Below are 14,079 nucleotides of genomic sequence, written 5' to 3' on the forward strand. Positions count from 1 at the left end.
TCTGACGAATGAGTGCTAAAATTGTAAGTAATTAAGCTGAACGAGCGTATTTTTAGCACTGTCCAATCGTTGGATAGCTGTCCATAAAGACTGTATGAATGTAACGCTCTCGCCCCGACTGCTATCCCGTGACGAATAGCGCCGCTTTTCGTTGGACCTTCTCCGACTCTTCTGTCAGTGATACCTGGTAATTATCACAGACTGATGAACAATAACCAAAAATCGGTCGAACACGAGCTTTATTAGTATCCAGGGCGTCGAACGGTCCTAGTTTCAATTTCATTTTTTCTGTCAGTCCTACCTGGTAATAATCCCAGGTTGCTGAATAATACTCAAGAATCGGTCGAACAACAGCTTTATAAGTACCCTGTTGTCGACCACACGTCAAGTCCTAGTTCTCCTTTCATTTTTTTCTTTTTTTAGTTTTCAGTCAATGTTATTGTAGGCATTCTGTATACATCGCAAAAATCACAGTTCTGGTCATGGTGGACTGAACTTCAAATTAAAGATAATAGTTCAGTGTCTTTATCCATTCACATGGGCCAAAAATCAATTTCCATATGCCTATAGTATCTCGTAGTGCCCTCTTGATCCCTCTGCGAGGTATTTGGTGAATACAATAGAACAGCCAATCCCTCTTCTTCGAACACCTAATCCCCAAATTTTGCAAGAACAATGTAAAACTTTCTCGCAAATATTTCCGTTTAAATTGTCTTGTCATATCCGTTATATTTTCGCATCCGCAGTGCCGGTTTGTTATATTCCTATCAGCTTCTCTCTGAATTCGTTCGAAATCTGCTGCGATGCTTACCTTCTGAGGGCGTGAATCACTGAAGCAGTGATCTAGAAATTGTCGCACTAGTGCTTCGTACTGGACGTCTTTCACAACCACACTACACTTTCCCAGAGCCAACCCAAAACACTTAAGCCTTCCGTTTCGCTCGCCGCTACTGCTTTAACGAAAGAGTCCCATTTCATACTACTTGTAAGTATTATCCATAATTACGTAGCCGTCCGCTGTGTCCGAGCGGTTCTAGGCGCCTCAGTCAGGAATCGCACTGCTGCTATGGTCGCAGGTTCGAATCCTGCCTCGGGCATGGATGCGTGTGATGACCTTAGGTTAGTTGGGTTTAAGTAGTTCTAAGTTTAGGGGACTGATGACCTCAGATATTAAGTCCCATAGTGCTTAGAGCCATTTGAACCATAATTACATAAAGGATGTGATGGGCTCGAGAAGGTTAGCTGTAATCTTGGAAACGTGTACTGCCAAATACTTTCCCTTTATGGGAATCATATTTAATAGCATAACAGCAGACATTAAAGACGCAAAGTGGAAATTTTGCCCACGGTATTAACATTTTAGGGGCCGAGCCTCTATATGTAAAAATGGAGCCCTTACAGGATCAAGTTGGTTGACATCTGTCTGCCTGTCTGTGTGTATCTATGTCTGTCTGTCCGACTGTTAGAAACGCATTTTCTCAAGAACCGGTAGACGTATAAAGTTGGAATTTTTGTCACATACTAAGGTCTATGGTCCCTTGGTACTACAAAAAGCTAAAGGTTCTTGGCGGTGTTAAAAATATAAGCTACTAAGTCAATTCGATGAAAATATTCCTCCATTCATGTTACATATTTTCAAACGCGCAAACTCACTCTGTAAAACTTAACATTCGCTAACAAGCAAGGCTTCACAGCACAGATAAAATAAAAAATCTGAACCCTGTTAAATTGTAATTATATCACAGAAAAATATCATTTTGCCATTTGAAGATACATTGCATTCATCATATGCTGAAATCGTATTAAATGGACGTTACTGGATGCAAATGTAAACTGTAAGAAGTTATAAAAGATGTATTATTAAACTTTGTCTTTGTGCATGTATAAACAAAAGTCTCTTGCTCGCTTCTTTTTTTATGTCTGAGCTAGTCTGACGGACTACTGTAGAGATTTTTATTCCGTCTTGGAATTTCCGCTACTAATGTCTTGCCAATACTGATATACTAGCTTCTTTTTTATGTCTGAGCTACTCTGACGGACTACTGTAGAGATTTTTATGCCGTCTTGGAATTCCCGGGACTAATGTCTTTCCAATACTGATATCGACAGCAGGCAAAACTCCTTTATATTCTCGATTCCCAGGACGAACTATAGACGTAATTAATTTTGTGTGGAACACTCAGTGCGCGAGTTCTGCTCGAATTTGGCTAATTTTTCTAATTTTACATCCTTTCGAGCGTTCAGCGATGATACTTTTGCGTGGTCGAAGGCATCGTCAGATTTCCATTCGAGAGTATTGGTAATTCTGTCAAATAAATCACGAATGTATACTGGGAGCCTTAGCAGCCTTCTTGCACTTCCTTCGGGAACAGTCACATCCCCGTGTGTTGTACTGGTTTCTGTTAGTCAAAAACTCGTCAACTCTCATTGTAGAGATGTCGTCCCTGATAAAAGTGAACTGCGTCTTATGTAAGTTAAAGGCAGTGTTCTTGTTGGCTTACGATTATGTTAAAAATATCGAATTTCAAGTCTGTATGTAATCCGTTTCCCTCCAAGAGCACCAATCACGACATCGTCACTCTGGGTGTAGCGATCACATTTCTGATAGAAATAAAAAAAATTTCCTCGGTCGATTGTAAAATAGTTTCTTAAAGAAATGACCGTTTTCATTGTCTTATACAAGCCGTGTGAACATCCGTATCATAAGCAGGAGAGAAACTTAAGAAAAAAATTGTTACCAGACTGACGTTTGGTCATCAATAGTGCTTTACGACCTCAAAGCGTTTACGCGGGTAATGACACTTAGCAAAAGGCATTTGTATTGATGGTGATGATCAATTATTATAACAAGCACCCTCTTCCGTGGTTTTCTTGAATCACTCATGATGAATAACGGTATGGTTTGGCCACCAGACCACAGCCACGGCTCGTACTTCCCATCATACAAAAGAACACCGACGAGAAATTAAATTAAAAATTTGTAGTAATAGTAACTTTGTCCACGAATGTGAGATTTCTTGGAAACGACATCTATATCTTAATCCATAAGTTTCTTAATAATCATCATTTTTTGGTTTCCTGCAGACAGTGGCCCACGCAAGGGCGCGTAAGGGGAAGTTGAAGGATATGTTCGTCTCACACGCAGCAGGGCGTTGCCTGGGCATCGGCTTGGGACTACAGTTTTCCCAGCAACTGTCCGGTATCAACATCATTATCTTCTATTCTGTGTCCATATTTGTATCTGCGGGCAGCGGCATGGACCCCAGCGACTGTGCCATCATAGTCGGCGTCGTACAGGTAAGCACAAGCTGTATCCCTTACAAATATCACAGGTGTATGTCTTGTTACTTTGTATGTGAGAAGGCTGTGTCATGACCACATGCCCCTATGGCTGGCAATGCAACGGCCGTCGTTCGGTACCGTTAGACCTTCAAGGCCTGATCGGATGGAGTATGATGAAGTGTAGAAAAATGATGAGGAAATTGTTTCATGCCCACTTTTAGTATTTGATAAATCTGCCAAATGCTTTAAAAAAACATTGTGTTCTACCTTACGGCAGGGGGGAAGCCTCGTCAGAGAGGTCCACCGCATGAGCGTCTAGGGAAGTGATTCCAGGTGTAGTTTTCCGTTGCCTTCCACTGATGATGATGAAATGATAATGAGGACAAAACAACACCCAGTCCCTGAGCGGAGAAAATCTCCGACACAGCCGGGAATCGAACTCAGCCCCTTGGCGTGACAGACCGACGCTCTGACCACTCAGTGCTTTAAAGACGAGCATTATCTGTAACTCATGCAGGCCGTCCGAGCAATCGTACTCCACTTTTATTCTGCTCGAGCACAAAGTTCAGATTTATTGTAGCTGATTAAAACATCAAGAATGACTATTTCCACTTTTTTCTCTCTGCCGCTCCCTCTGTTACCATGGAAATTATTCGCCGATATTCCTTTCCTAGCCGCTTCTCTCCAGAACCTCCTCATCCCTTCCGTTATCAGTCCACCTTACTTTCAATATTCTTCTGTAGCACCACATCTCAAATTCTTCGATTCACTTCTGCTCTGGTTTTCACATAGTCCATGCTTCATTACCGTACGTTTCTGTGTTCCCAACGTCTTAGAACTTTCTGCCTGATATCAAAGCCGATGTTTGGTACTGGTAGGCTTCTCCTGGTACGGAATGCCCTTTTTTCTGGGGCTAGTCTCCTTTTTATGTCATCTCCGCTGCGTCCGTAATGGGTTAGTTTGTTGCCTATGTAGCAGAATTCCTTGACTTAATCTACTTCATGATCACCAATTCTGATGTAATTTTTTCGCTGTTTTCATTTCTGCTACTTGTCATGACTTTGGTCTTTCTTGGATTTATTCTCAGTCCATATCCTATACTCATTAGACTCAACATTCCATTCAACAGATCCTGTAATTCTTCTTCACTTTTACTGAGGATACCGTCAGCGAATCTTATGTTTGATAATCTTTCACCATGAATGTTAATACTTCTTTTGGACCATTCTTTAATTTCGGTCATTGCTTCTTTGGTGTATAGATTGAACAGTAGGCAGTAGGGGTGAAAGACTATATCTCGGTCTTACACCACTTTTTATGCGCACTTCGTTCTTGTTTTTCCATTCTTACTGTCGCCTGTTCATCATTGTATATATTGCGAATTACTCGTCTTTTCCAATTACTTATCCCTATTTTCATCACAATTTCGAAAACCTTGCACCACTTTACATTGTCACACGCATTTTCCCGGTCGACAAATCCTATGAATGAGTCTTGATTTTTCTTCCGTCTTGCTTCCATATTAACCGCAACGTCTCTCTGGTGCCTTTACCTCCTAAAGTCTGTTTCCAGCTATTTGGACACATAAGTTGTTGAACTGATGGTGCGGTAATCCTTGCTATCTTCAGATATTGGCTTTAGGGAATATTGTAATGTAAGCAGTAATAAAACAGATTTTGATTCTCATTTTAAAACATGGACATACAGTATGACGCACAGATCAACACGATGACGTTTGTCATTATATTCTTAAAACCTGTAATCTGGATGTACTAAAGAGCTTGAAAGTCTTACGAATTTAAGAAAATAACCGAATCAGCTGTAAAATGGACAATGCGATTTCCTTGAAGTCTTTTTCGAAGTACGCTAATTTTGGAAAAAGTGGAACATCAAGACCGAGAATGTGATAATGAAACTTATTCTACCGATTAGCAACATGACACAAACACAAATCATTAGCATTACAGACCTGTACATGCACCTTGACTTTGGAAATTCAGTACAGAGCAATGTCACCACGTGCTGCAACCAGAATCACTAGACGCCGTAGCATGGAATCAAAGAGCGTCTGAATATTCTGCTGGGGAGTAACCTGCTAAGTGGTTAGTAGCCGCGTCCACAAAGCGTCATATGTGGCTGGCTGCAAGAGACCTGAACGAACAAGTTGCCGACCGACCGTATCCCAGGCACGTTCGATGGGTGACATGTCAGGCGAACGGCAGGCTAGGGAAGCAGTGGTACCCGTCGCTCTTATCGAGAAGCCTTACACAGGTCTCGACACACGCAAATGTGGGACTGCATTCCCACCCCCTGAACCGAATCGTGAGTGGTAACAACTGACTTTCGCAGTGGAAAGTGAGCGGCTGCGTATTCTCACTGAATGATAGCGTCGTGACTGGTGATTGGAACGCTGTGTCTTCAAGGCAGGAACTGATGGAACAAGTTCAGCAATCTGTGCTCGCAATGCAGCAGGAGTATTATCTACTTGAGGCTGTGGACTAACAGCTGCAACACTAATGGACGGGTACATTTACACAATGCGATCTACAGTCAGTGCGAACGCGTCGAGATCACCAGTGCATACCTTCAGAATCTTCTACACATCAGATGGAAAGCACGGAAATGAGGTATTCTGTATCTAGAGTGAAATTTTCACTCTACAGCGGAGTGTGCGCTGATATGAAACTTCCTGGCAGATTAAAACTGTGTGCCGGACCGAGACTCGAACTCGGGACCTTTGTCTTTCGCGGACTAGCGCTCTACCAACTGAGCTACCTAAGCACGACTCACGCCCCGTCCTCACAGCTTTAATTCCGCCAGTACCTAGTCTCCTACCTTCCAAACTTCACAGAAGCTCTCCTGCGAACCTTGCAGAACTAGCACTCCTGAAAGAAAGGATATTGCGGAGACATGGCTTAGCCATGGGGGTTTTTCCTAGAATGAAATTTTCACTCTACAGCAGAGTGAGTGCTGATATGAAACTTCCTGGCAGATTAAAACAGTGTGCCGGACCGATACTCGAACTCGGGACCTTTGCCTTTCGCGGGCAAATGCTCTACCAACTGAGCTACCCATGCTCTACTCACGCCCCATCCTCACAGCTTTACTTCTGCCAGTACCTCAAGTCCTACCTTCCAAACTTCATAGAAGCTCTCCTGCGAACCTTGCAGAACTAGCACACCTGGAAGAAAGGATATTGCGGAGACATGGCTTAGCCACAGCCTGGGGGATGTTTCTAGAGTTTCTGTGAAGTTTGGAAGGTAGGAGACGAGGTAATGGCGTAATTGGAGCTGTGAGCACGGGGCGTGAGTCATGCTTGGGTAGCTCAGTTGGTAGAGCACTTGCCCGCGAAAGGCAAAGGTCTCGAGTTCGAGTCTCGGTCCGCACACTGTTTTAATCTGCCAGGAAGTTTCAGGTATTCTGTAATATGTCCCCGTTGACCGTGTTGCTCACTAGAGTCCACAGGAGGCGTAGTAACTACAAAGGAGTGTGATCGCCTAGCTCGTCAGTAACTTTTCTAGCCGTTTTGTATCAGACTGCGACAGGGGGATGATCAAGGTATCCTTGAAGGACATCTAACGATCGGTGTTCGGTGGCGATGCTGAAATGTCCTGCACCTCAGCAGCCATGCCTTCATTTAGCTGAGAGCCTACGTAGCTGTATTTTGTGTCGCTGGCAGTTACGTGAGCAAGCATGAACAGACCCTCCAGCTGCGCAAACCGTGAAACCGGTCTCTGTTGCCAGAATAGTGACGGCTTAAATATAACGCGGTTGATGCTTATAGGCAGGTCAGCAGCCGGTGGCTGATCTTGGATAGCGAAGTTATGGAGGTGAAATGTGCAGAAGATGCGCGGCGTGGTTTCTTGCGGATATTCCGTGTCTAGCGCGCGACGCGGCACCGTACGAGGTGTCGGCTAGCATTGGGTATCACGTGGGGGTCCACTAAACGTAGTGGTTCAAACAGATTTCCTTTATTGCAACATTAATCACCGAAACTGTCCAAGAAATTATGTACAAAAAAACTACGGGATACCAATAAAACATTAATAAATGCATGTCAGAAGTTATATGTTAACACGTGGGGATCATTTGCTGTGGAGCCCAATATTTAACAATTTATGGTGAACGTCGTGCCCGAAATACAGGGCGATTGTAATTAAAGTTAAATTTACAAAACGCTGTAGAAATAATAACACTGGTCAGAATGACGTCAAATTCCAGAGGAATATTATCGGAGAAGGAGGAAAACGTATGGCAGAAGAAAAATTAATAGGTACAAAATGTAGCAGTAGATGGCGCTGAAAGCATCATAATTTAGTAGTGGTCGACTACAAATGACAAATGAATCATACAAAAATGCCTAAGGTGTAGGTTTGACGTTAAACAAACTGTACTACTCAGTGTGCATGGGAGTACAGGTGTGATATGTTAGTTACGTAAGCCCATGCACCACGGCAAGGTCATATCACATGGGATGGGAAAAATCGGTTTCTAATTGTACTGAGACCAAACACCGCATAAAAAGCATCAATCACATCAGTTTTTAATTGTCCTGGTGACAAAGACCGCATAAAATCATCAATCAGAGTCAAGTCGTATTATTAATTTCCGTGTGACTGGCATGTTCAATATGCACTCCACCGTTTTCAGCAACAAGTTGAAATCGAGAAACAGCATGTCCCACAACTGATCGAAGTGTCTACGAGGTCACGTTCATTATGTGTTCCGCAATGTGTGCCTTCAGTGCGGCTAAGTTTGCAATCGGAACACTGAACACAACGTGTTTCAGATAGACCCACAGCCAAAAGTCACACGGATTAAGATCAAGTGATCGGAACGGTCAGGCTGTAGAGAAAAGGCGGCTGGTAAGTCAAGCATTTTCGAAATGGTGCTTCAGGAGCTGCTTAACTGGATTTGCAATGTGCGGACGTGCGCCTGTCTTGCGTAAAAATGATCCCATCCACACATCCACGCTGTTGGAGAGCTGAAATGACGTGGTTGCGCAAAAGACACTCATAGCGCTTACCAGAAACGCTACAGCAGCATCTGCTCATTCGAAAGAATGTGGCCCTGTGCTAAATGATGCCATAAACCCCTCATCCCGCAGTGACCTCTTCAGGATGAAGTGGTACTGGTTGATTTGAGTGTGAATTTCCCGTTGCCCATATTCGACAGTTCTGTCTATTGACATAACCTGCCAGATGGAAGTGTGCTTCGTCTGTCCACAAAATCTTCCACGGCCAATCATTGTCCACTTCCATGCGAACAAGAAATTCTAAGGCAAAGGTCTCTCTTCCTGGCAGGTCAACAGGAAGCAACTGGTGCACAATGATGTTTCGTAGGATTTTACCCACCGTCCTCACGAGTTTGTCCAACGTTCGGGCAATTCTCCGTCAATTACACGTTTGCACACCATTCGTGTCCTCCTGCATTGCTGTGACCACTGCTTCCACTGACGTCGAATCAATTCGTTTCTTCCCTCTACTAGGTTGCACACCGAAAGAACCCGTCTTTTCGAATTTCCGAGTCATTTTCTCCTGACCCAACGCCTTCAAACCCTTCAGCATCCGGAACTGCTGCAGAGCTACGTGCATACAGTCATCATTCTTGTAATACAACTTTACAAGCAGAACTCGATCCTGCATTGAGACAGTCATGACGAACGTTGCTGGCACGAAAGAAGGAAAAGCCGTGACCCAGCGTGTTTATACCAATTTCAATGGGTCGTGCGCATGGCAAGTGTTTTCATTTACGTACTTTGACACATACAGCGCCATTTATTGATCAATTTTCACACTATTTTCTTCTTCTGCCATACGTTTTCCCCCTTCTCTGATAATACTCCGTTGCAATTTGAAGTGATTCTGACTAGTGGTGTTATTTATACAGCGTTTTGAAAGTTTAACTTTAATTACACTACTGGCCCTTAAGATTGCTAAACCAAGAAGAAATGCAGATGATAAACGGGTATTCATTGGACAAATATATTATACTAGAACTGACATGAGATTACATTTTCACGAACTTTGGGTGCATAGATCCTGAGAAATCAGTACCCAGAACAACCACCTCTGGCCGAAATAACGGCCTCGATACGCCTGGGCAAACAGAGCTTGGATGGCGTGTACAGGTACATTTACTCATCAAGAGTAGTGACTGGCGTATTGTGACGAGCCATTTGCTCGGTCATCATTGTCCAGACATTTTCAATTGGTGAGAGATCTCGAGATTGTGCTGGCCAGGGCAGCAGTCGAACTTTTTCTGTATCCAAAAAGTCCCGTACAGGACCTGCAACATGCCGTCGTGCATTATCCTGCTGAAGTGTAGGTTTTCGCACGTCCGAATGAAGGCTAGAGCCACGGGTAGTAACACATCTGAAATGTGACGTCCACTGTTCAAAGTGCCGTCAATGCGAACAAGAGGTGACCGAGACGTGTAACCAATGGCACCCATACCATCACTCCGGGTGATACGCCAGTATGGCGATGACGAATATACGCTCCGAATGTGCGTTCACCGCGATGTCGCTCTAACACCGATGTGACCATCACGATGCTCTAAACAGAACATAATTCATCCGAAAAAATGACATTTTGCCATTTGTGCACCCAGGTTCGTCGTTGAATACACCATCGCAGGCGCTCCTGTGTGTGATGCAGCGTCAAGGAAAACCGCAGCCATGGTCTCCGAGCTGATAGTCCATGCTGCTCCAAACGTCGTCGAACTGTTCGTGCAGATGGTTGTTGTCTTGCAAACGTCCCCATCTGTTGACTCAGGTATCGAGACGTGGCTGCACGATCCGTTACAGCCATGCGGGTAAGATGCCTGTCATCTCGACTGCTAGTGATACGAGACCGTTGTGATCCAGCACGGCTTTCCGTATTACTCTCCTGAACCCACCGATTCCATATTCTGCTGACAGTCATTGGGTCTCGACAAACGCGAGTAGCAATGTCGCGATAGGTGAGGCATCACAACAACGTATCACCAGGCAACGCCGTTCAACTGCTCTTTGTGTATGAGAAATCGGTTGGAAACTTCCCTCATGTCAGCACGTTGCAGGTGTCGCCACCGCCACTAACCTTGTGCGAACGCTCTGAAAAGCTAATCATTTGCATATCACTTCTTCCTGTCTGTTAAATTTCGCGTCTGTAGCACATCATCTTCGTGGTGTAGCAATTTTAATGGCCAGTAGTGTATAATCACGCTGTAATTGTGCATGCCCAGCATTATATTCTGCCGTCAAGTATGGCATAGACGGCTGCACATCCTAATTTACAGAGCGGGCAAGCGTCCGAATAACCACGTTCTGTGGTAAGCTTCATGTCGTCTTCTCTTAGTTTCACCATGCTACAACTTGGACGCTCACGACAGTAGCTCGTGAGATACTGACTATCTTCGGTGTCTCCGATGTGTTCGTTCCGAAGAGGCGGGCCATAACATGTGCCCTTCGTGGAAGTCTCTCATGTCTGAGGATTTCCATATTTGCGAACCCCATCGTCGTTAGAATAATTCACCATTCGTTTATGCTCCTCTTATAAACTTTCCTTACAGCGTTACCACCAAGGCGGCACTGGATCTCACGGTGAGATTGGTTTAGCAGTGTACACTGGAGGGGAAAAAAGTAATTGGATAATAATATACTCATATACAGATGCTGGTAGTATCACGTACACAAGGTATAAAACTACAGTGTATTGTCGGAGCTGTCATTTGTACTTAGGTGATTTATGTAAAAAGGTTTGGTCTAAGGCGCTGCAATCATGGACTGTGCGGCTGGTCCGCTACGGTCGCAGGTTCGAATCCTGTCTCGGGCATGGGTGTGTGTGATGTCCTTAGGTTAGTTAGGTTTAAGTAGTCCTAAGTTCTAGGGGACTGATGACCTCAGAAGTTAAGTTCCATAGTGCTCAGAGCCATTTGATCAGAAGTTCGAAAACAACAGAACATTGATGTAATGAAAAATTACTAGAAAAACCGGAAGTTAAATCAGGATATTGTTAATTGGATGGCAAATGAGGTAAAAAATGTTAAAAGACGATGAAAGTATTATTAGTGCTTTTAATATATGAATTTTTTCTTCGCTACAGTAAACTGTCTTCTGTTAGTTGCACTAACGGACGTCTCCACGCACTGCGCTGTAGCTTTACGTGTTCACATTTAGATATGTGTGTAGACAATTATGATGACTCATTGCGTTGCAGGTGCTGGCGACCTTTTTGTCTACAGTGCTGGTGGAGTGTGCAGGCCGGCGAATATGGATGATGCTGTCCATGAGTGGCATGGGCATATGTCTCCTCTTAATGGGAGTGTACTTCTACATGAAGAACAGCGATCCAGAGACCGCAGACAACATCGGCTGGCTCCCTCTGCTGTCCATGTGCCTCTACCTGCTCTTTTTCTCTCTAGGGGCCGGCCCCCTACCCTGGGTCGTCATAGGGGAGATCTTCCCAGGAGAGATCAAAGGTATCGCCGCCTCCATTTGTGGCGGCACCAACTGGACACTCGCCTTCATCGTCTCAAAGACATTTGTCAACTTGGTAGACGCCATCGGGACTGACGCCACTTTCTGGCTGTATTCTGGCATCTGCTTCCTCGCCACAGTTTGGATCTTTTTCCGCGTTATTGAGACGAGAAACAAGACACTGGATGAAATTACGAAGGAAATTATTGGCGAATAGATTAGTTGGTTTCTTTTCACTATAAGAAAGTCAGTTCGCTATTGCATCAAATAAAGTTCATTTCCCGTGGACATCCTGTGGCATTCTTCTTCTTAATAATCAAATACAAGAAGAATTCCAATCTATCCTCCATTACCATATTTCAGTATACGTTGCCTTACCTCTGTTTTTTCCTCTTTTCATTTCTTCCGAATTTCTTTTCGAAAATTGTCATCAAATATAAACTTTTCATCTCCATCTGTTCTCACAGCTTCTTTTATTGTAATCACAATAGCTTCTTGAAATTGTTTACTACAACTTTTTCTCTGAAATCCTATACATGTAACTGTTTTGTCTGTTTTTCGTTCTGTGGTTTCATTTATTTCTGCCACTCTACTGCAGGTCTGGACTAAACAGTTTTTATAGTACTGGAATATTGCTGTTAGAAGATTCAGTGATTCTTCAATCACATACAGTGAAATGTTGTAATGACTGTTGTATTTAACACTTTAAATAGAATAAATACCTAATAACATTGGTGTATGTAGTCCACAACTCTCATTGCTCTGTAACTGTGGAATATTTCGATTTTTATAACTGTGACTGGAACTGACTGAAAGTAAGAATCATGAATTTTATGAGCAACTTAATGGCGTAGCAATGGGTAACCCATTTAGTCCTGCAGTAGCTAATTTCTACATGGAGAAATTCGAACAGTCAGCTTTGGAAAAAGCAGATAAGAAACCATCTCGCTGGTATCGGTATGTAGACGATACATTTGTGGTCTGGCCTCATGGTAGAGAAGCCTTAGACGAACTTTTTGATTACATTAATACTATAAATCCAAGAATCCAGTTTACTGTGGAGATAGAAAATGACAACAAAATACTGTTTTTGGTTGTTTTAGTTATGAGACAGACAGATGGAAGATTGAAACAATAGATTTTTAGAAAAATAACACACACAGACAGATACTTACATAAAAACTCTAACCACCATCCACAACAAAAGAGAGGTGTGATTAAAAGTCTCGTTGACAGAGCCAGACGGATTTGCACGCCGGAGTATCTAGACGCCGAATTAAAACATCTGAAGCACGCTTTTGAGAAAAATGGCTACTCAAAGAAAGAAGAAAGCAGAATTCTGCACCCAAACAACAGAAAGCCTAAAGCCAAACCCGAAAAACGATGGAAGAATACAGTCTCTCTCCCTTTTATAAAGAAAGTAAGGGATCAGATTGGAAAGATTTTAAGTAAACCTGATATTAGACCTGTTTTTAGACCAACGAAGAATATTTGCCATGTTCTCCGGTCGGTAAAAGATAAACGCGCACCTCTATCAGCCAGTGGCGTATATAAAATTCCGTGTACATGTGGTAAAGTTTATATTGGAACAACGAAGAGAAGCGTAAATACACGGTTAAAAGAACACAGAAGTCTTTCCCGATTAGGGAAAACAGGCAAATCGGCTGTAGCAGAACACGCTTTTCAGTCAGGATATCATCAAGTGAAGTTTTCCGAAACAAAACGACGACGAACTATTACCCACGACTTTGTAGAGAAGCAGTTGAAATATATAAACATAGGGATAATTTTAATCGGAAAGAAGAGACCATGAAACTTAGTGATATTTGGACAGTAGGACTACAGTATTGCTAGACCGTTTTATCAGTGACGAGATTTCGATCGATAGCTAAGTCTTATCCTTGACAAAGATTATCTCTGCATATCACGTGTAACTCTGGCCACGCCCACTTTCTACGATATATAAGTCGCTCTCAGACGTCCGACCCGTCAGTCGGCAAGATTCACCGGAGGAGAAACACCCCTCTGAAGATGTCCAGCGCAGCTCTGGACGAAACGTTAGGAGCTGAAGAGTTACATGGACCACGACCTTACATCCCGGAAGGTTTACCAGAAGAAACCTCATCTTAATCTTGGTCATCCATATACACTCCTGGAAATTGAAATAAGAACACCCTGAATTCATTGTCCCAGGAAGGGGAAACTTTATTGACACATTCCTGGGGTCAGATACATCACATGATCACACTGACAGAACCACAGGCACATAGACACAGGCAACAGAGCATGCACAATGTCGGCACTAGTACAGTGTATATCCAACTTTCGCAGCAATG

The 14,079-nt window shown here is 43.3% G+C and overlaps 1 protein-coding gene across 1 annotated transcript in view; it reads left to right on the forward strand.

The window, feature by feature from the left end:
- The window catches only part of LOC126355365 (facilitated trehalose transporter Tret1-like), a 47,337-nt gene extending 34,855 nt beyond the window's left edge, over positions 1–12,482 (forward strand). The window contains exons 3-4 of the mRNA XM_050005658.1: positions 3,085–3,297; positions 11,484–12,482. Of these exons, the coding sequence (XP_049861615.1) occupies positions 3,085–3,297; positions 11,484–11,960 (690 nt within the window). The 3' untranslated portion in view covers positions 11,961–12,482. The remainder of the gene's footprint in view (positions 1–3,084; positions 3,298–11,483) is intronic.
- The last annotated feature ends 1,597 nt before the right edge of the window (positions 12,483–14,079 follow it).

The sequence above is a fragment of the Schistocerca gregaria genome, chromosome 3 (assembly GCF_023897955.1).
Source record: "Schistocerca gregaria isolate iqSchGreg1 chromosome 3, iqSchGreg1.2, whole genome shotgun sequence".
Lineage (NCBI taxonomy): Eukaryota > Metazoa > Arthropoda > Insecta > Orthoptera > Acrididae > Schistocerca > Schistocerca gregaria.